Here is a 24,204-nt window from a genome sequence, read left to right on the forward strand (position 1 = left end):
AGACACAGCACCAGCTGGGCTGACAGCCCTCCCCCTGCTGGTTTTTAATGCTCTGCAGTAATTACATTTGGCCTTCGAATAAGCTTTCACACATTTTATATTAAATCTAAGAGTATGATTATTCAGACACTTATGAATTTAATCAAATTTGTTGCTAAATATTACTGATTTTTGTTATCAAATGTGCCATCAGTTGTTGAGCTTTGAAAATTGAGCATCTTGGCTTTTGCCATTTTGAGGATCAGCAGAAGCATGTTTGGAAGAAATGTGAGAAAATAAAACTCAGGAGCCCACCCCGACCCTACCCTTCGGAGCTCAGCTCCAGAGCTAAGCTGCTGAGGGCATGGAGGCTGAGGGCAGTGGAGCTGGGGCTTCTGGAGCTTCAGGGGCCCTGTTTTGCTAGAGAGGGTGGGCAGGGCTTCGTGGACAGGGTGTTAGGCAGAGGCCAGAGCACTGCAGTGCTGGGCACAAGCTTCCCGTGGGCTCTGGTCACAGCTCTGAGCCCCTCCCCTTGCCTTCCCAGAGCTCAGGGTTACCTGCTGACAGTTTGGGGTGGCTCTGTCTTTGAGAGCATGCCCTTGTGAAGGCAGAATATCCTCCCTGCCCCCATCCTCTTCGGCCTGGTGGCTTCTGCATTGCCTGCTTTCAGAGGCTGGTGGCTTGTGACACTAAGGGTTGGGGATGGGCTGGGTGGTGGTGCAGGTCACGGTGGGTCATGAAGTAGCTTTGGGTGGGTGTTGCATTCTCTTGTAAACCACAGCAAGGAAGCCGTTTTACCCTCTACTAAAACCTGGCTCTGTACCAAGGCCACATGTGGCCCAGTCAGGTGGACAAGGGGGTAACGACTCGATCTGGTGGAGGCAAATAGGAGTTGTGCCTGCTGAGAGGTGGGTCACCACAGCCTGGCTCCTGTCTGGAGAGGGTGGGGCCGGGGAGGTGCTGGCCAAGTCTGTTGGGGTGGCCAGACGGGGTCTAAAAGGGCCTGGCGCTGGTGTGGGGTGAGCTGGGTCTGTTGGGAGAGTATGTGGTTCATGGAGGCCTCCCTGGCTCCAGGTTTGCATGTCTAAGGAGTGGGTATCTTCAGGGCCTGCAGCCCCTCCAGCAGGCACATCTGGAGTCTCCCATGGTTGGGAGCCTGTGCTCATCACAAGCTTAAAGCCACTCCATTTCTGCCATGAGGAAGTCAAGGATGGTGACCGTGAGCCTCGTGGGATGTGAGCTGCCAGAGACAGTGACTAGGGTGCCTCACAGGGCCTGGGAGGTTGGGCCTGTGGCTGGATGAGCCTTGGTGAGGCTGTGGTATTGCCTGGGCCAGGTGGACCCAGGGGCAGCTGCGGCTGGTCCATGTGGCGCTCCTCTGAGCCCGAGGCATCTGACACCAGTGTCTGTGGGGTATGGGCCTGGCCCCAGGAGCGGGGCCTGGGCAGCCCCGTGTGTTGAGGAAGGAAGGCAGGGCCCCCGCTCCCCGGGCCTGACCCCACTGCTTCAGCCCCCTGTTGCCTGCTGGCAGCCTAGCCTCGAGAGCCCGTCAGGTGAGGAGGGGACTCCACCTGTCCCACCCCATCCTACCTCCCAGAGGAGGCCTTGACCCATGTAGGCAGCCTCCAGCCCTCCCACCCTGAGCCACCTCATGTGGGGTGGCCAGAGCATGCCCAGCAGTTTGGGGCATGTCTGGAGGGAGGGATGTCTTCGTTCAGGGAGGGGTGAGCAGCTGAAGTGACTCCAGTGCTGGGAGTCACTTAATGGCTCTGGCCATTAGCGCAGCTGGGCAGGGTCTGGATGGCACAGATGGCACCATCGTCCATGCAGACTGGTCCATGTGGGAGTGGGGGGCTCAGAGGGCCCAGCTGACCTATGCCATGAGCACGGTGCCCACCTGAAGGGGAACCGAACAGCAGCTGGGTCGGTACATTACCTGGCGGGGCAGCAGACAGCACCTGCCCTGGCTGGGACTCAAGCCCTGGGCTGGCCTGTGGAATCCCCTCTCCGTCTCTCCCATGCACTAGCCTTGCAGGTGTCAGGGGCCTTGAGGTGGACCTGTGGTCTCCACCACAGCCACAGAGGGTGGAGCCTGTGTCCTCACAGAGGTGACCCTCCACCCCTACCCCTACCCTGTCTGTGGCAGCGGCGTCCCCTGGAGCTGGTGCGACCCCCCCCCGACTCAGGAAGCCCCTCAGACACCAGGCAGAAGTGGCCATACTCCAAGGCCTGTGTCCATGTGCCCCACAGAGTGCCCTGGCCAGTTGACTACAGGAACTCAGAAAAGCAAAAAGCAAGCAGGATAGTTCCCTGCTGGACACAGTTCTATCACAGATCTTTAATACAGGACCCTAGGGGTAGCCACAGTCACCTGAGTCCTGGAGACTATGGGCTCGGTCTCTGAAAACAGCCAGCAAGACCAAGATGGGAAATCCAGCAAGATGGAGTGAGCCGAGGTCATAGGTGGGTCCAGGCACAGCAGGGAGCTACCTGGGGGTGTCACACACTGGGTGGAGGCCACTGCACACACCCTAGCTCAGCCTGATCTTGAGCACTTCCTTGAACCCAGAGGTGACCACGAGGAGAGAGGCGTGAACCAAGATGACGGAGCAGCAGATGGTGCCTGCCTCCCTGAGACCTCAGGCTTCTCAGCCCTGGATTGCCTCCTCCTGCCTACATGGCTGAGAAATAAACTTGTTTAAACCACTGTGACCTGGGGGTTTTCTGATATCTGCAGCAAGCCTGTTCCTGTGGCCTGGTGTGGGTCCCCTGACCTGTGGTCTGGGCTGCCAGTAGCCAGCCTGCCCCTCTGCTCCACTGTAAACCTGTGACACCAGTGGAGGGGCTTGGCTTGGCCCGCCTACACAGCAAGGTCTTACCCTTTCTGGGTTCTGGGTGTGGTGTCACTTGAGCTGTGCTGTTGTACTGGGCTGCCCAGGAGGACAGAAGGTACCAGCTTTTCCAAGGCCTGGCTTTGGCCCCTGGGCTGTTTGCTCATGGGAGGTCTGCGCCAGGCCAGGCAGAGCAATGAAGTCAAAACCTTGTCTCTCAGGTCTGATTTTAGGCTGAACTGGGAGCAGGGCAGGAGTCGGATGCCACAGTTCCGGGACAGTGTCCCTAGAGAATGCTTGAGCCCCGGTGGTCTAAGGTGGAGCGTGGATGGGCCAGTTTCTCCTATCCCTGGACCCATGGCCCTTTCACCTGCCCTCCTGTAGGCTGGGAACTGCCACAGCTCAGACAAAAACCAGCCAGGGTTGGGTCCTGAGGCTTCAGTCCCAGGCTCCTTAGGGTGCCCCTGGTGACCCAGCCCCAGAACTGAGTTTCCAGTGTCTTGAGGATGCCCCTTGGATGCCAGATGGGCCCTTCCTGCTGGTCCTTGGGTTATCCAAGCTCGAGGCTTGGGTGCAGCCTTGGGCCCGTGCCAGACACCCTGAGTGCACCTGCTCTTCCTAGTCCCCGCACAGCAGCCTCCTTAGCTGCAGACCATTTTCCTAAGAAGGCATTCTAGTCATGCCAGTCCTCACTTAAAGACCCCTGCTGGTGCTGGCAGCATGCTGCCAGGGAGGGTGGCGCCTCCTGTGCGTGTCCTGTCCACTCAGGCTGGCCTCACGGGTGTGTGCCTCATGTGGGCTGTACCCTCAGTCCTGTACGCTCTCCCCAATCCCTTTTTAGGGTATTGTAGAATAGAAGTGATGCATTCCCAAGGACGCCCTGCAGAAGGGCTGTGGGCATGGACATGGGGCCAGGTGGCCTTGTGCACTGACCTCTGTCCCTCTTCCTAGCTCTAGGTCTGACCTAGAGGCCACTGCCCCTGCTGACAGGCTGTGGGGCCAGAAGGGCCCATTTCAGATCTTTTGGGCACACGTAGGGGCGGCTGTGGCCTAAACACTCCCAAACTATATTTTTTATAACATGGAACTAGATGGCAGAAGTTTAAAGGGAATAAAAGAGACTATTTGCAACTTTTGTAAATTTCCAGAGACAGATGAAAACACAGACTTGAAATTATCCCAAATGAGCCAATGTGATGAAAACAAGTCTTTTCTAACACTGAATTCTAAGGGAAAGTAAAATGCAGAGATTCAAATCGGTTTTAGAAAACCCCAAGAAATAATACTGCAGTGGCCGGGCTTGGTGGCTCATGCCTGTAATCCCAGCACTTTGGGAAGCTGAGGCGGGTGGGTCACTTGAGGTCAGGAGTTTGGGAGCAACCTGGCCAACGTGGTGAGACTCCGTGTATACTAAAAAAAAAATAGCCATGAATGGGGGCATGTGCCCATAGTCCCAGCCACTTGGGAGGTTGGGGCAGGAGGATTGCATGAGCCAAGCAAGGTATTTGAGGCTGCAATGAACTATGATGATACCACTGCACTGGAGCGGAGCAACAGAGCAAGATGCCATCTCCGAAAACAAAATACAAAACAGTGCATAAATTAAAAGGGGCTGGGCACGGTGGCTAATGCCTGTAATCCCAGCACTTTGGGTGGCCAAGGCTGGTGGGTCACCTCAGGTCAGGCAAGACCAGCCTGGCCAAAATGGCCAAACCCCGTCTCTACTAAAAATACAAAAATTAGCTGGGTGTGGTGGCGGGTGCGTGTAATCCCAGCTATTAGGGAGGTTGAGGCAGGACAACTGCTTGAATCTGGGAGGCAGAGGTTGCAGTGAGCCAAGATGGTGCCACTTCACTCCAGCCTAGGCAACAAAGCAAGGCTCTGTTTCAATAAATAAACAAAAAGGGAGCTGATAAAGAGGAATTCGTGGGAAATGGCTGAATGCCCACCCATGGGGGACCCTGGTGCTATCAGCCTCTCTCCCACCCAGCCTGTTCCTCCCACACAGCCCTACCCACTCCTTCTGACTGCAGACTAAGGGCCCATCACTGGGTGTTTAACTGGCTTTTTCCTTTGTGTTCTGGACTTGTTCCTTCAACCCGTATTCTCTGCATGTGCTCCATTCTGGGAGAAACGACATCCCACATTTGTGTGCTTAAAATGTGAAAGGAGAGCCTCGTGTCTAGATTGTAGGTGAAGCGATTGAGCCCCATGCCCCCTCTTGTGTGTGACTCACAGACCATGACTGTGTCTCCTCAGCCTTTATTTTCTGGATGGTCACAATGTGTTCACTGTGTCCTTGTGACAGCCACCCAGCCCTTGGGGTGGTCCCTGCCTGTCCCGGGGCAGGCGACTTCCTGAGGGTGCAGTGCTGGGAACAGAGACTGTGCTTCGAGCCTGGCCACCTTCCCTCCTGTGCTGGCTGCTTCTAGGAGATGCTGTGGGACGATGCCCAGCTCCGCCGTGGCCACCATGCCCTAAGGAGCAGCACCTCCAGGAGGCCCAGGCTGCACTGGACGCTAAGGACCCAGCACCTAAGCACAGCAGCTTCCCTCCACCGATGGTGATGTGCATAGTCCATTCCTAGCAGCTGCGGGGCTGCGCTTCAGTTCATCCTAGCTGGCTTCCCGCTTCCTCCCCAGGGGAGATTAGTGTCACGTGTAAACGTGGACAAATCACTGGGTCCTCTCTCCAGGGAGTGCCTGGAGAAACTCAAACCCCTAGCCCAGCTACGGCCCTTCCTGGGACAGCTCTCCACCCAGAGACCACGGAGCTTGCCTGCACAGACTGCCCGGCCCGCTCCAGTTCTGGGAAGGTGGACTCCAGGGTCTGCCTTCAGGCTCCACCCAGAGACCCCAGAACTCGCCTCAAAGACTGCCCGGCCCGCTCCAGTTCTGGGAAGGTGGACTCCTGGGTCTGCCTTCAGACTCCACCCAGAGACCCCAGAGCTTGCCCCAGAGACTGCTTGGCCCGCTCCACCTCTGGGAAGGTGGACTCCAGGGTCTGCCTTCAGACGTGGAGATGCACATGCTCACCCCGGACATGAAGGCCCAGCTGCCCTCGTCCATTCTGTGCATACTGCCTTGATTTTTTCCATATCCATCATAGAAAAAAGTGATTAAAAATAAAGGATGAGATAAACTTGGAGGGAGAGGATGCACGCTGGGTCCTGCTCGCCTGTCCCGTCCCTGCCTGGCGGCGAGGCAGCCGCGACCCTCATCGCCCCTCCTCCGTGGCGGACGGCTGCAGGTGGGCGAAGCTCAGGAAGACTTGCTCCAGAGAGATCTGGCTCACGGAGTAGTCATCCACGCTGTATTTTTCCTTGGCTTTCTCCAGAATACCAAAAACCTTTGGGGAGCAGAAAAGTCACTGGTAGGACAGGCCAGGGCCCAGGCTCCTCTGAGGGACCTGGGAGTCCCCAGGCAATAGGGACTGGTGAGACCCCCACAATCCTACCACCGCCCAGCCCCAGAGAGGTCAGCCCTGCAAGGTCACTGTGCTTGCAAGGAGAGGAAGCTGGCTATGCATGAGCCAGCAGGAATGGGGCCCAGCCTCCTCCTGGCGCTGCTCCCAGCTCAGAGTACAACTTTGAACCAGTGATGTTCCCTTTCTGAGTCAGTTTCTTTGTTTTCTTTTTCTATATTTTATTTTTTTAGAGACAGAGTCTTGCTCTGTAGCCCAGGCTGGAGTGCAGTGGCACAATCATAGCTCGCTGCAATCCTGAACTCCCAGGCTCAAGCTATCCTCCCACCTTAGCCTCCCAAGTAGCTGGGACTACAAGCATGCACCAACCATGATACTGGCTAATTTTTAAAATTTTGTAGAGACATGGTCTATGTTGCCCAAGCTGGTCTAGAACTCTCAGGATTAAAGGATTCTCCCACCTTGGCCTCCCAAAGTGATGGGTTTATGGCATGAGCCACCATCCGGGCTCGTTTCCTGTTTTACACTGAATTCCTTTTGCCACTGATATTTTGGATATAAACCCCCCAAACCAGCAGGCATCAGGGTGAATGTTAGAGGAGAAATAGAAGGTAACTCCTGTGTCGAAAGAGCCTGGAATTGCCACAGACGGAGAGACCCCGGGGGGATGTTGCTTAACCCCACAAGCACCCACTGGGGCCCCAGGGACTGCCTCACCTTCGCCCAGCTGAGGTTTTGGCCTGGCAGGTGGTAATGGACCATGCCTTGGTGCTCATCTTCCAGGACACTGCCTGCAAGGAGAGATGGCGTGGCTGTGAGGGCTGGGCTGGAGGATCAGGGAGGGTGCCTGGGTGCTCGGCACTGCGATCCTTGTCCCAGGGATCGGGGAGATGGGACATGGCAGGGCTGAGGCACAGACACGTCTCACAGCAGATGGGAGAGGTCTAGACAGGGGCCCAGGGCCCACCCAGTGTGGGGCTGCCAGGGCTGGGACACACCTGGAAAGGTCAGGTCCACAAAGGCCTTGAACTCCTCCAGCGCCTCCTGCTGCCCTTCGCTCCGGACCTTGGCCCGCAGGGAGTAGCCGCTGCCGAACTTGCTTTTGAGGTGCTGGGGGCTGCCCAGGCACTTGAACTGCCCCTGCACCATGATGGCCAGCCGGGTGCACAGGGCCTCACACTCCTCCATGCTGGAAAGAGGGTGGGGCCTGAGACAGGGCTGGGAGCCAAAGGCTCGTGCAGACAGGAAGGCACTGGTCTCCTGATCAGGCCCTTCCTGATACCCATGATCAGAGTGTGGCCACCTGGCTCCTCCACAGCCCACTCAGTTCTGAAACTTCCAGTGACCCACAGACCCAGGCTCTACCTGTGGGAGGTGATGACGATGGCCTTGCCGGACTCGCGGGCTCGTGCCACAGTGTCCCAGAGCAGGCGTCGGGCCACGGGGTCCATGCCAGTGGATGGCTCGTCCAGGAAGATGACGGCAGGCTCTCCAATCAGGGCGATGCCAGTGCTCAGCTTCCGCTTGTTACCACCGCTGGGGGCAGGCGGGTACCAGGTGGGGGAATAAGGCTGAGAGTTAGCATTGGCTCCCGTATCCCAGTCGAGGCCCATGTCCCTGCAGAGGCCCACACCCAGCAATCGCAGAACAGCCCTAGTGAAGAGGAAGGAGCTGTGTGCATCTGGAGAGCCCATTGCATAGAGCTGGAGGCCTCAGAGAAGGCTATGCCTAGGGGCCTGGTGCACACACCCACACAGCACATCTGCCCACACCTGGGAAAGGCCTGTTAGGGACCCTGGCATCTCTTGCTGCTGGCTTTGTCCCTAGGTGACAGGAGCTGTCAGGGCAGTCTCTCTCCTACGTGGAACTACCTGGATCACCACACCAAATCCCAGCTCCATCCTGGAGCCAGAAGCAGGAGCTCTGGCCACTGACCTGTGTGGTCACTCCCAGCTCTATGCTACGGGGACCCTGACTGTGAATCTAGTCTGAGAAGGGCCAGGGCTCCTCTGGTCGCAGGGGCCAGGCTCGGGGGGTGCACCTGTACGTCCTGACCAGTTTGTTGGCATGTGGCTCCAGCAGCAGGCCCCGCAGAGTGTTCTCCACGCAGGCCCCGATGTGGCGCTCAGGGATGCCCCGGAGCCGAGCATACATGACCAGCATCTCTCGGCCAGTCATGTGGTCCAGCAAGGCATCAAACTGCGGGCAATAGCCGATTCGCTGCCGCACCTGGGGTCAGAGCAAAGCCGGGGAGGGAAGTGGGTCAGAGGGGAGCCTCTTTCCTCCAGAGGACCACAGGGACTACCCTTGAGGTGCCCACCTCTGTGCCTGTCTGTGGTCCCTGCCAACGTGTGTTGGTGTGTGTGTGTGGGTAGGTAGGGGTGATGGGGACAGGTCTTGACCTGTGTGATGGATTATACTGTTTACTGAGAATAACAGCAAGAAATGCCGAGCCGTCCCCAGGCAGAAAACTGCTCAGTGCATTCTAAAATAGTAGACAGTACATATAGGTCATGCACCTAGTTAAACCAGTTCTTTAAACACAGGATGTGTGACTTAGCCCCCATTGCTCCCTCGTAAAGAATGCTTTCTAGTTTATCTTTTTTTTTTTTGAGACGGAGTTCCGCTCTTGTTACCCAGGCTGGAGTGCAATGGCGCGATCTCGGCTCACCGCAACCTCCACCCACTGGGTTCAGGCAATTCTCCTGCTTCAGCCTCCCGAGTAGCTGGGACTCCAGGCACGTGCCACCATGCCCAGCTAATGTGTTGTATTTTTAGTAGAGACAGGGTTTCACCATGTTGACCAGGATGGTCTTGATCTCTTGACCTCGTGATCCACCCGCCTCGGCCTCCCAAAGTGCTGGGATTACAGGCTTGAGCCACCGCGCCCGGCCCCTCTAGTTTATCTTTAATTAGTTGTGAACAGGCACTATCTGCCTGCTTAGTTTATCTTTATTCTGTGAAAAAACACAGTTCACAAAGAATAAATATGTGGGTCAGGGTCTGCTCTGGGCTCTCAGCTCAGAATAGTGTTAGCCCCCTGAGCCCACTCTGCAGTCTATCCTTGTGTCTGTTTCTTTTTTTTTTTTTTTTTTTTTGAGACGGAGTTTCACTCTTGTTACCCAGGCTGGAGTGCAATGGCACGATCTCGGCTCACCCGCAACCTCCGCCTCCTGGGTTCAGGCAATTCTCCTGCCTCAGCCTCCTGAGTAGCTGGGATTACAGGCACGCGCCACCATGCCCAGCTAATGTGTTGTATTTTTAGTAGAGACAGGGTTTCACCATGTTGACCAGGATGGTCTCGATCTCTTGACCTCATGATCCACCTGCCTCGGCCTCCCAAAGTGCTGGGATTACAGGCTTGAGCCACCGCGCCCGGCCGTGTCTGTTTCTTAGTTCCTTCAGCATCACCTGGGTTGGGGTTTTCACGATCAAGCTGGTCTCGGTACAGGGGAGGTGCTGGAGCTGTGCACAGGCCCTGGTGGCGGCTTACAGTGGAAGCTCTTGGAACAGGAAGGATGTGGCTGCAGAGAGGCTCCCAAAGCTGCTCCCAGAGCCTGGTCCAGGACAGGCAGCCATGGGGTTAGGTGGTACATGCCATGACTACTACACAAACTTTACATAGAGGCAAACTCAGAGCTGGCTGCCCACTTGCTCATGCCTGGGACATCTCATGTGCTAGGACCCTTTCTTCTTCTAAGAAGAGAGATTTGTGGGCAGCACCTCTGGGGTAGGCGCTGCTTGGTAAGATGGTGCAGCGCTGTTCTCTGTGCGAGTGACCATGCCCAGCAGAACTAGGATATGCCTGCTGCTGTCTGCTTAGCCACCTTCAGCAGCTGGTGGGGGGCAGGAGTGCCTGGGTTTGTGGAATCCAGAGACTGGATTTCTTTTTCTTTACCTTCTTTCCTTGGGGTCCTCAGGCTTCTAAAATCTTTTTTTCTTTTTCTTTTTTTGAGACAGAGTCTCACTCTGTCACCCAGGCTGGAGTGCAGTGGCACAATCTCGGCTCACCGCGTCCTCTGCCTCCTGGGTTTAAGTGATTCTCGTGCCTCAGGCTCCCAAGTAGCTGGGATTATAGACATGTGCCACCACGCCTGGCTAATTTTTGTATATTTCTTTGGTAGAGACAGCATTTCGTTATGTTGGCCAGGCTGGTCTTGAACTCCAGATCTCAAGTGATCTTCCTGCCTTGGCCTTCCAATGCTGGGATTACAGGCATGAGCCACAGCACCCAGCTCAGAATCTGTTTTTAATGAATTTGGGAAAAGTCTTAGCCAATACATTTTTGGCTACTACCCCCCATCATTCTCTCTCTTTTCATTCTGGAACTTGGGATTACATGTACTGGGGGCTTCTCACCCTTTCCTCCATTGCTAGATCACATACGGTTTTCTCTCCCTTGCATAGACTTTTTTTTTTTCTTTGAGACAGAGAGTCTCACTCTGTCACCAGGCTGGAGTGCAGTGGCGCAATCTTGGCTCACTGTAACCTGGGCCTCCTGGATTCAAGTGATTCTCCTGTCTCAGCCTCCCAAGTAGCTAGGACTACAGGCATGCACCACCACACCCAGCTAACTTTAGTATGTTTAGTAGAGATGGGATTTCACCATGTTGGCCAGGCTGGTCTCAAACTCCTGACCTTGTGATCCACCTGCCTTGGCCTCCCAAAGTGCTGGGATTACAGCTGTGAGCCACCGTGCCTGGCACCTTGCATAGATTTTTAATGGCATCATGGATTTTGGTAGACACAGTGATTTCATAAACTTTTATAATCTGGCCTGGTGCTACGGATCTAATGCCTGTGTGTGCCCCATGGGGCCTGTGTCTGTGGCTTCCAGCCATGGTGCCGACTCCTCTGTTTGCTGTGCATCACCTCTAAGCCCTGGAACACGCTATGGGGGAGGCTGCAGCCTAGGATGAGGCTTTCCTCCAGAGAGGGCCTGCGTGTGCTTTGGCCCCGGGCCTCCGCTGTCCAGGACCCCCTGCCGGGAGCTCAGGAGGGGACTCCACCGCCGCTTCTCAGGTTCAGGCTCTGCCTTCCATTTCCCTGCTTTGCTTAGCACACTCAACCTCCCATGCAGGCCCCGCACAGCAGTGCAGGAGGGCTGCCTCTGGTCTTCCTTCTTCTGCAGGGGAGCTGGTGGGGTTCAGCTCGACGTGGGAAACCTGGGAGCAGGCCCCGGACCTTCGGGTCCTTCACTCAGCAAGGCCTCTAAACCCACACCTGAGCTGCCTGGACACAGAATGTCCTCTGCACAAGGTGGCTGTCACTGCTGAATGCCTCTCTCTGGGCTCATGAATGTTGGCACCTGTCTCTCTCCCCTCCCATCACCTGCCTAGTTCTGGCAAAGCTTAGCTTAGCTCGTTACCTTGTCTCGCTGTCCGCAGGCATGTGCTGGGCCCGCTGCCAGCCACAGATGCAGCAGCTGTTTGGGGACAGCATCCCTCCGTCCCTGCCTCCAGCGTGCCCCCTCCAGCCATGCCTGCCTCACCCCTTTGGAGCCTCCCTGGCAGCACCCACCTTCCCAACATCAGAGCTGATGCTGTGACCTCCGACAAAGGCATCCCCAGAAGTGAGGCTCTCCTCCCCAGTCAGCATTTTGAAAGTCGTGGTCTTCCCAGCTCCGTTGAAGCCCAGAAGGCCAAAGCATTCCCCTTTCTGCACCGCGAGGGAGATCCTGTCCACGGCCAGGAGGGGCACCCGCTGCTCGTACACCTGCAGGCACCCAGCAGAGAACAAGGAATGTGGAGGCTTGGACGCAGAGCAGAGCTGCCTGAGCCTAAGCCCTGCGAACTTTCAGGAACAGGGTCGGACCCCAGGGACAGTCAGGTAGACACCTGGAGGGAAGGACCCCATCCCAAATCCCAAAGGTACCTTGGAGAGCTCCTTGATAATCAGAGGTGTGTGGAGCAGGGAGTCCGAACTGGGGGCCAGGATGCGGGTCCTCTCATCCGCCACATCTTGGTCCTCAGGAAGCACAGGCATCCGAGTGTACAATTCTGTCTGATTGACCAAGACAAAGACCACATGCATGAACTCAGTCGCAAGGCGGCTTCTATGGAGAAGGGAGAGGCGGGGGTGGTTGTGGGAGGTCTGGTGGGACTAAGGCCTCCAAGGCTTCTTGTCTCCATCTCGGGCCCCACAGGTGTGACTCAGACCTTTTACCAGAAGACACCGTGGTCTTACTGGGCTAAACTAGCATTCAGGAGACATAAACTATCACAGGAAAAAGAACTGTGTGGGACTCATGGAGAAAAATCCTAAATCTCTGCTGCGGAATATAAAATATTTTTTTTTTGAGATGCGGTTTTGCTCATTGCCCAGGCTGGAGTGCAATGGTGCAATCTCGGCTCACCACAACCTCCGCCTCCTCGGTTCAAGTGATTCTCCTGCCTCAGCTTCCGAGTACCTGGGATTACAGGCATGTGCCACCATGCCCAGCTATTTTTGTATTTTTAGTGGAGATGGGGTTTCTCCATGTTGGTCAGACTGGTCTTGAACTCCCAACCTCAGGTGATCCACCTGCCTTGGCCTCCCAAAAAGTGCTGGGATTACAAGCGTGAGCCACCATGCCTGGCCTAAAATAAGATTTTTAAACAATTTTAATTTTTTTTTGAGATAGAGTCTCACTGTCATCCAGGCTGCAGTGCAGTGCTGTGATCTTGGCTCACTGCAACCTCAGCCTCCCAGGTTCAAGTCATTCTCCTGCCTCATCCTCCCAAGTAGCAGCTGGGATTACAGGTGTGCACAACCATGCCTGGATAATTTTTGTATTTTTAGTAGAGATGGGGTTTCACTATGTTGGCCAGGCTGGTCTCAAACTCCTGACCTTTGGTGATCCATCCACCTCAGCCTCCCAAAGTGCTTGGATTATAGGCGTGAGCCACCATGCGCAGCCTTAAAGTAAGATTTTTGTCTTCAAATTTAGAGATGGGGTCTTGCTCTGTCACCCACTGGAATGCGGTGGTGCAATGATAGCTTACTACAGCCTGGACCTCCCAGGCTTAAGCCTCCTGCCTCAGCCTCCCTAGTAGCTGGGACTACAGGTGTGTACCATCATTCCCGGCTAATTTTTAAAACTTTTTAGAAGAGACAGGGTCGGCCGGGCACAGTGGCTCAAGCCTGTAATCCCAGCACTTTGGGAGGCCGAGGCGGTTGGATCACGAGGTCAAGAGATCGAGACCATCCTGGTCAATATGGTGAAACCCCGTCTCTACTAAAAATACAAAAAATCAGCTGGGCATGGTGGCGCGTGCCTGTAATCCCAGCTACTCAGGAGGCTGAGGCAGGAGAATTGCCTGAACCCAGGAGGCGGAGGTTGCAGTGAGCCGAGAAGGCGCCATTGCACTCCAGCCTGGGTAACGAGCAAAACTCCGTCTCAAAAAAAAAAAAAAAAAAGAAGAGACAGGGTCTCACTATGTTGACTAGGCTGGTCTTGATCTCCTGGCCTCAGGTAATCTGCCCACCTGGGCCTTCTGAAGTGCTAGGATTACAGGTGTGAGCCACCATCCCTGGCCAAAGATTTTAGCACATGGAGAGAGATCCCTTTTTAGAAAAGTCTGACTGTTTTAAAAAAGCAAATTCCCCCTCGGCTAAGCTGTATGTGCAATGTATCGTCAACAGGTTTGGTTTTGTTTGTTTGAGGGAGGGGACAGAGACCTGAAAAAAACGAATATTTTCAATAAACACGTGGAGGACCCCTTGTCCCCACATCCCCCTTCTCTGGGAACTGGGTGTCCCTGAGCACCACCTCTGCTTAGAAGGATGGCCCTGGGTCCCTGGGCTGACTCCTTGGCAGGGGCTCAGAACTCGACAGTCCTCATGAGTGGCAAGGGCTATGCCCTGTCCTGGCTGTGAGTGCTGGCCGATGCTGAGGCCACACAGTGGGAGGCTGCCTGCTGCAGGAGCTACCTGGTGGAGAGGGAGGTGGAGGCTGCCCTGGGTCATGCTGGGCCCAAGCCAAGGGATGGGGAATATCCTGCCAGCGTCCCAGGCTCCTGGAGCCACTCACCAGTGTCCGCCTCCTCCGGAAGACGCAGAGGATGCCCCTGAGTCTCTGCAGCAGGTTGATCTCGATGAGGAAGAGCAGGAGGAGGTAGGCGCATCCTGAGGTGGCCATGGAGGCCACGAACCTGCCGACCCCTGGAGCACTCCAGGCATAGAAGTTCTCCTGGTACGCGATGTCTGCCGGGCGAGGGAGTCACTGTGCTCCGAGGCCTGGCGCACCCACTTCCCCTCCCAGATTCCCAGCCCCCACTCCCCTCCCCAAGGTGCTCAAGGCACCTGCAACAGGGTCCCCTCCATGGGGGAACCCTGGATACCCGTTCATAGCCCTGCGTCCCTGAGTCGGGGACCGTGCTGAATTGTGAAGGTGAGTAGGTCATGGTTGCCTCTCAATACACTGTGGCTCAGAGAGGGGCCAGGCATGTAACAATTCAATGCAATCCCATAAGCGACGCAGCAGGCCCAGGGTAGGAAGGGCCTGCCTGAGAAGCAAAGGGTCTGTGGGAACCCAGAGCTTTCTCCTGGCCAGGACAGAGACCAGTACAAGCAGAGGTGAGTGAGGGGCTGACAGGCCCCACAGGACAGGTCCAAGTCCTGTCCCCCTGAACCTGGGTTGTGATCTTGCTTAGAAACAGGGTCTCTGAAGATGTGATGAGTAAGATCTTAAGGTGAAACACTGGATTAGGTGGGCCTGAAACCCAAGAGTAAGTGTTCTTTCAAGAGAAAGGCAGAAGGAGATTTGAGACAGAGACAGGGGCTGCCATGCCAGGACGGAAACAGAGATCAGTCCAGGAGGAGGCTGCGGCCAGGAGTCCAGGATGCCTGGAGCCACCAGGAGCTGGAAGAGGCAGGAAGCGTCCTCCCCCGAGCCATGGGGGATTCACTTCTGCTGTGAAACCCTGGTCTGTGGTTCCTTTTTACAGACGGCCAGACACTGAGGCAGAAGGGAGCGTGGGAGCTCAGGCACAGGGCCCAGGAGCGAGCAGACGTGAAGTGGCATCATGGGAGGCAGGGCAGCTCCTTGCAGAGGAATGTGCCAGCCCAGGCCACTCAGACACAGAGGAGCCCCTGCCCTCGGAGGCCCCTCTGCAGTGACCACGTCCTGAGGATGCGGGGGCTGCTGATGGTTGGAACTGGAAGAGGGGCTGGGACACTCACTGTATTTCTTGCAGTAGTGGGCAGCAACCTCGGAAGAGGTGCAGTACCTCCGCGTCTCGTAGTTCTCGTAGAAGCTGCTGACTGCCATCCCCAGACAGTGGTTGGGCAGCACCAGGAACACATGATCCAGGGTTTTGGAAAGTTCTTCCAGTTTTACAGCTGTGGTAAGAAGGCAAGATCAGTCCATACTTGGAGGCACACCATACCCACCTCCACGACAGGCCTGGTCAGGGCAGGCACAGGGCCTTCACCGTGCTATGCAGAGTGAGGGGGTACCTCCCGGGGATGCCCCTGCTGGCTCTGCATAGGGCAAGGACCCTGCTGATGCCTGCCCACCAGCTGTGGCTGGCCAAGCAGGGCCAGCTGGGGCAGAGGGGCTGGTGAGCATGAGCTGGGCCCAGTGCTTGAGTCCTGCCTTGGCTGTGGCTGGTGCGTCCCTGTCTCGGCAGAGTGGCTCCAACCCCCAGGGTGGCCATGGGGGTTGGGGGTAGTCTCCAGGCACCCACCTGGGATGCGCATGATGGTGACCATCAGGAAGGTGGCGATGCCCGACAGGATGTTGAAGATGGTTAGCCTTGTGTAGGCGGTGGCCGCACCGGAGAAGAAGAAGTTCATCAGGTACATGAGAGGGATGATGGCCCAGCCGTAAAGCAGGAGCAGCAGCAGAGTGTCGGCCATGTGGCCATCCCGCGTGAAGGCACGCACATCGAATGCCTTGAACACCACCTGCGACGGCATAGGGAGGCACTGCCGTGCACGCCAAGCTGCGAGCGGCTCACAGTAGGGACGGGGGTGAGAGGAGCATTTAGAGGTCCTCAGACCCCTTCCAGTCAGCCAGCACATGCCCATCAGCCCCACGGGCCGTGTCTGTCCCCCCATGGTGGCTTCAGCCCCAGGGCCCACTCTGCCCCGGTTTCCCCTTATCCCCTTGCGCCAGGAGCTGTAACCATGCGTGGAGGGCAGAGGCTGGGATGCAGGGAGGGGGCGAGGTGGCAGCCGCCGGGGTATTCCAGCCATCCTCCTGGAGTCAGGCTGAGCTGCCAGCCTAGGCTCCTGGCTAGTTCTGGTTCTGCACAGGGGTCCCCAGAGCAAGCACCCTGTGGTCTGCAGGGGAATGGATCCAGCACCCTCTGTGCTCACCAGCAGCAGCAGACTGGGGATGAGGAAGGAGATGAGGTCCCACAGCAGAGCGGAGAGCCAGAAAGTGGCCACGTGGACTCCGCTCACAAACTGCACATGCTTGGCCTGCACGGCCCTCTCGCTGACTGCCAGGATGGAGAACGTGCTGGCCAAGAATGCCATGGCGAAGAGCAGGTTGAGGGCAATGTCAAATCCCTTCCGGCCCCTGCAGGGGACAGGGAAGGTCAGGGACAGGGCATAGCACATCTGGGTGGTAGGAAAGGTTGGGGTCTCAGTTATGACCGCCTAAGGCATGCAGGGCAGCAGCCCAGCCACCAAAGGGGCTTATGGGAGAGCACGAGCGCCACGGCTCTGCACCGGGAAAACCTGCCCCCCGGAGGACGGTTCCTCTAAACTTCCTGTGTGATGATGGCGATGGCAGTGTGGCTCTCACTCATCACCCGCGCCCAACACTCAGCCTCACCGCTGCCTGGTGGCAACCCTGCCCAGGTGTGGAGGCCCTGAGCCCTGCCTCCTCCTCCTGGAGTATGGCAAAGGCAAAGCCTCTCCCGGCCTCTGTGAGTCATTTTAAGATCCTGACTTTACAGTAAGGAGAGCAGCAGATCGAGGGCCGCTGCTTTTCTGCTTTGGGGGCAGGGATGGAGCCAGAAGCTGGGACACGGACATCTCCGGGACTAGGCCTAGCCTGGAATGCGAGTGGAGACCACACTGCCCTGAGGAGGAGTGGTGAATCTGAAATTAACAGAATTTTTGGCCTCCTCTGGGTGCTCCCTGGAGCTCTGGGGCTCTGTGGCTGGGATGGGGGCAGCCTAGCCCACACAATGGCATGACAGGCTCCTGACATGCAGCCACCTGAGTCCTTGCCAGTGAGCACCAGCTTGGGGCACGGCCACACTGCATCACACCACAGGAAAGAGCAGCGCGGAGCAAGGACAGTGGCCAGCAGGAGCCAGGTGGATATGGGAGGAGAAGGCAGGGCTGCCTGCCGAGCCCTCAGGGGTCCCTGTAAGAACCGCAGTGCATGGGACGGCCCACAGCTGATCTGCTGTCACAGGGAGTGGGGGTTGTGGACAGTGGAGGGACATGGCAGGGGTCCCCCACCAGACCCAGGGGCTTTGGGAAGACAGACACAATGCTCTGTCTATGGGCCTGTGGCAGTGCCCAGGGCAGTTGATCCTGGGGGGTATGGCCAGGCTGGACGGGCAGCACACATACTCGTTGAACTGGTCCTTGGCGGCCTGCAGGGCACTCCGGGGCTGGGGGAAGTTAGAGACCACGATGGAGGCATGAGGCCCGCACAGCAGCTTGAACAGAAGGTTGTCCACGACGGCCAGGGCGGTGGCCGGGGAGTGGTACGCCTGGTTGTTGAATAAGGCGGTGACTGTGCGCTCTCCCACGTCTCTGAAGGACACTGCCACGAGGCACCGCTCATTAAAGCCGCCCCCCTCCACAGAGGCCCTGAAGATCAAGAACTCCTCCAGGTCACCTGGGGAGCAATGGCAGAGTCAGGCGACACAGGAGGAGACAACACACAGGCAGCCGCCACTGTCTGCGCGTGGCTAATCAGGGACCCAATGCAGTGGTGCCAGCATCCTCCAAGCTGCTGCCGCGTCGCCCTCCTCCTAAGAAGAGCCTAATTTCTGCCAAGGTTTTGTCATTATTCAGTATGCGGAACCTCGAATACTGGTCAGGAACCGGGAAGGGAGCTGCAAAATGAGAAGACCTTCCAGCAGGTTCCATTAATCAGAACACAGTTCCTGTTCTGAGCCTGGGGCCATATCCAACTGTGACTACCAAGGCTTTTTTTTTTTTTTTTTTTTTTTTTTTTTTTTTAGACAAAGTCTTGCTCTGTTGCCCAGGCTGGAGTGCATGGCTTGATTTCAGCTGACTGCAGCCTCTACCTCCCAGTTCAAGCGATTCTCCTGTCTCAGCCTCCAGAGTAGCTGCAATTGCAGGCGCCCACCGCCAAGCCCAGCTAATTTTTGTATTTTAGTAGAGACAGAGTTTTGCCACATTGGCCAGACGGGTCTCAAACTCGTGTCCTCAAGTGATCCGCACCTCAGCTTCCCAAAGTGCTGGCATAGCAGGTGTGAGCCACTGCACACTGTGGCCAACACTGTCACAAAGCAAAGGTATTGTGAAGTCATTATGCTTCTGTATTTTGCCTGACACAGGTATGATCCTGACACAGCTTCAGTAAAAAGGGGCACCTGACAGAACCTGGCCCCAGCGCTGTACCTGTGTCTCAGGCATCCCTAGGGCGCTTCCCCGACACAGTGCCAAGATCTGCCACCCAGGGACATCGACAATGTTTTGGGCATGTCTGATGGTCATGACGCAGTGGGGCAAAGTCAGGGCTGCAGGCGGAACAGCCAAGAACCATCTTCCCCAGATGTTGATGCTCCTGCAGTCAGGAAGCGGAACTCTGGCCACATGACTCGCCCCCAACTCCCGGGACGCCCCTTACCGAGCACTTCCCGGGGCTCCTGTTCCTCAGCCTGCAGTGAGTCTTTCAGATGCTCTGATAGCTGCTGACCCAACCGGGATGTCCCAGGAATCGAGAAGGGCACGACGGTTCTGCCATACTCGCCCAGGGTCAGCCTCAGCATGGGGTCATCGAACAGCTCTGAGGAATAGTTGATGGCAAGGAGGGCCAGGGTGACGCAGGTCACGGGCACCAGGACCTGGGCCGCCACCATCTTCCACTCACGCCAGCTGTATGCAGCCTTCTTCAGGAACATGGCCCAGAACTGCTGGCAGTGCAGGGTGAGCTGTGGCAGAGAGGACGCAGGTGACACCGACACCATTTGGGAGCCAGCGCCTGACCCCCACCCACCTACGGCAGGTGCTGCCCTGTGTGGTGCCAGCCTGGGTCCCTGGAGCTGAGGTTGCACCATACACTCCAGGGCATTGAAATGGGCGTGGGAGGAGCTTAGTGCACCACATGGCAGGCTTGCCTGTGCAGACTCTGCAGGTCTCCAATGGGCCTGCACGTTGGTGTCTGGAGTCTCACAGTGGCCATGTAGGCAAGGCAGACACTATTTTTGAGACAGGGTCACTCTGTCACCTGGGGTGGAGGGCAGTGGCGTGATCTTGGCTCACTGCAGCCTCGGCTTCCTGGTTTAAGCGAGTCTCTTGCCTCAGCCTCCCGAATAGCTGGGATTACAGGTGCGTGCCACCACGCCTGACTAATTTTTGTATTTTTGGTAGAGATGGGGTTTTGCCATGTTGGTCAGGCTGATCTCAAATTCCTGACCTCAAGTGATCTGCCTGCCTTGGCTTCCCAATGTGCTGGGATAACAGGTGTGAAACACTGTGCCCAGCCTAGACACTGTTTCATTGTCTCAAGACAGTAGAGGACCAGCTGCCATCCCCTGCTCTCCTGCTGCTGCACGGAGACACCACCACACAGGTGACAGGAAAAGATGGCCGAGCCTTCCCACCACCCTGACTGTCTCAAGCTTCCTCCTTTCCTGGTCTGCCGAGGCAGACAGCAACAGGGCTTTGAGCTCAGGCTGACTGGGAATCAGACTGAGCTGTCATTCTGCCACATTTGACTTTGGCCCAGGCCTTGCTTTCCTATCTGTGAAATGGGAGCAGCAAACCCCTACCCATCATCAGCTGCTGGAAAGCTTCGACAACACAAAGCTGGGCACCGGGAAAGCTCCTGGTGAGCAAAGCGCTGTGCTCAAGGTAGAACATGAAGAATTCCAGTTGCTCCATTCAAATGCTCCACATCCCTTCTCCTTGCCAACCCATGTGATGTGAGCTGTTGCCCACCCTCTGGCCGGTGTGCTGACCTCCCAGACCCCATTTCCCAACTCACAGTCTCTCCTCTGCATTGGCTCACACGAAGCGTTTGGGATCACTGCCCTTCCCCTGCTGCCCACCCGCCTGCCAAGACACTCACCCCAGTGTTGAGCGTGACAGTGGTGCGCTCCTCCTCGATGAGGGCACCAATGCCGTCAGTGGGGTCCATGGCCCCGCAGAGGTTGCTGTCCACAGCCCAGTCGCTGGCACGCCTCTCGTGCTGGTACTGCAGGGCAGGGAGCTGGATGGCCTGGATGTCCATGCTGCTGTCCACTAGCTTCCCGACCCTGCACCGACACACACAGGCGCCAGTCAGGACCCAGCTCCCCAGGGTGGGTGGAGGGCAGGGCTGTGGTCAGAGGCACTGAGGGGAGCAGTGAACTGGAGTCCTTGGCTCACTCATGCATCTGCTTATGTGTTCCCTCGCTCATAGGTATCTCTGGAACACCATCTGGATGCAGCCAAGCCAGGCCTAGAGAAGAGAGACAGCCCGACAGAAACCCTGCCCACAAAGACCCCCATTCTCACAGGGAGACCACCCAGAGCCAGCATCCATAACCAGGGCTTCTGAGGACCCCCATTGTCCCAGGGAGACTGACCAGAGCCAGCATGCATAACCAGGGCATTCCAGAGGGACAGGAGGGGCTCAGCATACCACAACGGCCCTGGGCAGATGTGGCACAGACAGCCTGGATCACAGGAGGGTGAGGGTCAGGAATGCTCCCTGCCAAGAGATCAGGAGGCAGATGACTGGCCTCCAGGAGGGACGAGCCTGGAGTGGGCATGACAGGGACAGATGGGGAAGGCAGGCGGGGGATAGTGACAGGTTCTGTGGTGGGTGCCTGGTGTTGGGCCATGTAGGTGCTGCTCTGATGCCTGTGACCACTTGATGCCTGCTGTGGGAGATGCGTAGGGTCCATGCTTTCACAGGACTGCCCCATCGTGCCCTTCTTGCAAATGCTGGCTCTCTGGTGAGTCTCCCTGTGAGACTGGAAGGTTCTTAGACGCAGGGGCCCTGTCTGGTAGTCCCTTCCCTGGAAGTTGCTTGGCTGGGCAGAGGCTGTTCCCTAGATAGTCCTGAGTGGACAGATGAATAGATGAATAGATGAAGAAATGAATTAAAGAGCAAATGAATGCATGAAGAAGGGAATGAGCCAATGACATTCTTCTGTGTTGGTGCTTCTGACAGCAGCCTTCTTAGACACTTGTCACAAAAGGAGTGACATGAGACACAGTGACCAGATGACCCACTCCTAAATACGTACCCAGAGAAACAAGAGCATAGGTCCAAAAACTCAAACACAAAATGTTCACAGCAGCTTTATTCACAATGGCCAAAAAGCGGAAACAACCCTCATGTGCCTCAAATGACAGATGAATAAGCCAAGTGTGAGCTATTCCTATGGAATATTACTCAGCCGTGAAAAGGAAGTACTGACACCTGCTACACCCGGGATGGGCCTGGAAACGTGCTGCTGAGTGAAAGAAGCAAGGTGCAGAGGTCACAACATGTGTGCTTCATTCTCTTTCTAGGAAATATTCAGAATAGGCAAATCCATAGAGTCAGAAAGCAGACTGGTGGCTTCTAGGCACTGGTGGGGAGTGACTGTGTGAGGGCGTGAAGTTCTTTGGCAGGGGCAGTGATAAAAATGTTTGAAAATGGACTGTGGTGATGGTTGTAAAACTGTGTGAATACTGCACATGGAGAGGAGGTGATTTTTTTTTTTTTTTTTTGAGGAAGTCTCGCTCTGTTGCCCAGGCTGGAGTGCAGTGGTGTGATCCTGGCTTACTGCAGCCTTCGCCTCCCGGGTTCAAGAAATTCTCCTGCCTCAGCCCCCCGAGTAGCTTGGATTACAGGTGCCCGCCACCATGCACAGCTAATTTTTCTATTTTTAGTAGACACAGGGTTTCACCATGTTGGCCAGGCTGGTCTTGAACTCCTGACCTCAAGTGATCCATCCACCCCACCTCAGCCTCCCAAAGTGTTGGGATTATAGGCGTGAGCCACCATGCCTGGCCGAAGAGGTGATTTTTTAACATTATGTGAATTACATCTCAATGGAGCTATTATTTAAATGTACGCAGGTACACATACACACCCTAGAGCTCCCCACCGATTAGGAAACACAACTAAGCTGCAGCAGGCAGGAGGCGCCTCCAAGCCAGCTAAGCAACCTTGTCAGGCCACCTGCTTCCTGCTCCTGTGTGCAGGGCAGCGTGAGGCCTGTGTATTCGCTCCACTGGCCACTGAGAGCCCTTCTCCCTCACTGGGTTCTTCCAGTCCCATTCATGCTCCATGATCTGGTCAGAGACACCAAGTGCTGTCATCTCATTAGTATTCCCTCTGATTAAAAACCTTCCTGCCCACCATCTAAGCTCCAGGGCTGCTACCAGCCTGGCTAGCTCTCCCCAGGTCCTAGACAGGTCAGGAAAAGCCTCTGATTATTCTTCTCTTGAGACCAGGAGCTCAGAGAGGCCAGGGTCAGGTGCGGGGCCTGGAGCTGAGTCACAGGTAGGCCATGTGCTGAGTATGAGATGGGGCCAGAGAGGCCCGAGACCCTGAGAAACAGAGACAAGGGCCCCTGTGGCTGCTGAGACACAGCTGGAGCAACCTGGGTCCCACCCTCAGGACCAGCTGACTCCAGGGCAGCCCGAGGTTCCTTTTTCCTATGTTCACACTTCCTTCATTCAACCAGGATTCACAGAAAGCCACTCAGTGCTCAGTCCTGTGTGGGACACAGGTCAGTGGTGGTCCCTCCTCCCTCCGCCTCCTCGCCCGGCCTGGTTTGTTCCTGGCCATGTTTGTCCCTCCCTGGGTCTGTTCCTGGACACATGGTCCCCTGGACAGATGTCCCCAGACCACGCACCACACATCATGCACATATGATCACCTACTCTGTTGCCTCCTCTAGGCTGTGGGCTCCCCAAGGAGAAGAGCCTATCTCATTTTTTTTTTTTTTTTTTTTGACACAGGGTTTTGCCCTGTCCAACAGGCTGGGGTGCAGTGGCACAGTCATAGCTCTCTGTAGCCTCACACTCCTGGGCTCCAGAAATCCTCCTGCCCTGGCCTCCCAAGATGCTGGGATTAAGGGTATGAGCCACTGTGCCTGGCCTCGTTATTTTTTTATTTCTAGTCCTTGGCATTGCATTTGCCAAATAAGTGTTCAAGAAATGCCTGAGAAACAGAAATGTGCTCACTGCCCCAAGCTCCCCCTGCAGCCCATTTTTTTTTTTTTTTTTTTTTTTTTTTTTTTGAGACGGAGTCTTGCTCTATTGCCCAGGCTAGAGTGTAGTGGCACAATCTCGGCTCACAATCTCGGCAACCTCCACTTGCTGGGTTGAAGCGATTCTCGTGCCTCAGCCTCCCAAGTAGCTGAGATGACAGGCGTGTGCCACCATACCCGGCTAATTTTTGTAGTTTTAGTAGAGATGGCGGCTGGACATGGTGGCTCATGCCTGTCATCCCAGCACTTTGGGAAGCTGAGGTAGGCAGATCACCTGAGGTCAGGAGTTCCAGACCAGCCTGGCCAACATGGTGAAACCGTCTCTGCTAAAAATACAAAAACACTAGGCAGGCATAATGGTGGCCGCCTGTAATCCCAGCTACTCAGGAGGCTAAAGTAGGAGAATTGCTTGAACCTGGGAGGTGGAGGATGCAGTGAGCTGAGATCATGCTACTGCACTCCAGCCTGGGCGACAGAGCAAGATTCCGTCTCAAAAAAAAAGATATGGGGTTTCACCATGTTGACCAGGCTGGTCTCAATCTCCTGGGCTCAAGCAGTCACCTGCCTTGGCCTCCCAAAGTGTTGGGATGACAGGCGTGAGCCACTGCACCCAGCTCCATTCAGTTCTGAGGGTC

The 24,204-nt window shown here is 56.1% G+C and overlaps 1 protein-coding gene across 4 annotated transcripts in view; it reads right to left on the reverse strand.

Annotated features, from left to right (window-relative positions):
- Positions 1-5,056: 5,056 nt before the first annotated feature.
- Positions 5,057-24,204, reverse strand: part of ABCA3 (ATP binding cassette subfamily A member 3) — a 66,846-nt gene continuing 47,698 nt past the window's right edge. For all 4 annotated transcript variants that reach the window (XM_074381760.1, XM_039478116.2, XM_039478115.2 and 1 more), the window contains 14 exons: positions 20,446-20,632; positions 19,003-19,306; positions 17,751-18,021; positions 16,536-16,740; positions 15,902-16,121; positions 15,396-15,554; positions 14,245-14,417; positions 12,108-12,236; positions 11,754-11,948; positions 8,275-8,462; positions 7,599-7,769; positions 7,232-7,422; positions 6,951-7,024; positions 5,057-6,158 (listed from right to left, as the gene is read on the reverse strand). In XM_074381760.1, coding sequence (XP_074237861.1) covers positions 6,027-6,158; positions 6,951-7,024; positions 7,232-7,422; positions 7,599-7,769; positions 8,275-8,462; positions 11,754-11,948; positions 12,108-12,236; positions 14,245-14,417; positions 15,396-15,554; positions 15,902-16,121; positions 16,536-16,740; positions 17,751-18,021; positions 19,003-19,306; positions 20,446-20,632 — 2,599 coding nt within the window. In that variant the 3' untranslated portion in view covers positions 5,057-6,026. The remainder of the gene's footprint in view (positions 6,159-6,950; positions 7,025-7,231; positions 7,423-7,598; positions 7,770-8,274; positions 8,463-11,753; positions 11,949-12,107; positions 12,237-14,244; positions 14,418-15,395; positions 15,555-15,901; positions 16,122-16,535; positions 16,741-17,750; positions 18,022-19,002; positions 19,307-20,445; positions 20,633-24,204) is intronic.

The sequence above is a fragment of the Saimiri boliviensis genome, chromosome 12, assembly GCF_048565385.1.
Source record: "Saimiri boliviensis isolate mSaiBol1 chromosome 12, mSaiBol1.pri, whole genome shotgun sequence".
NCBI lineage: Eukaryota > Metazoa > Chordata > Mammalia > Primates > Cebidae > Saimiri > Saimiri boliviensis.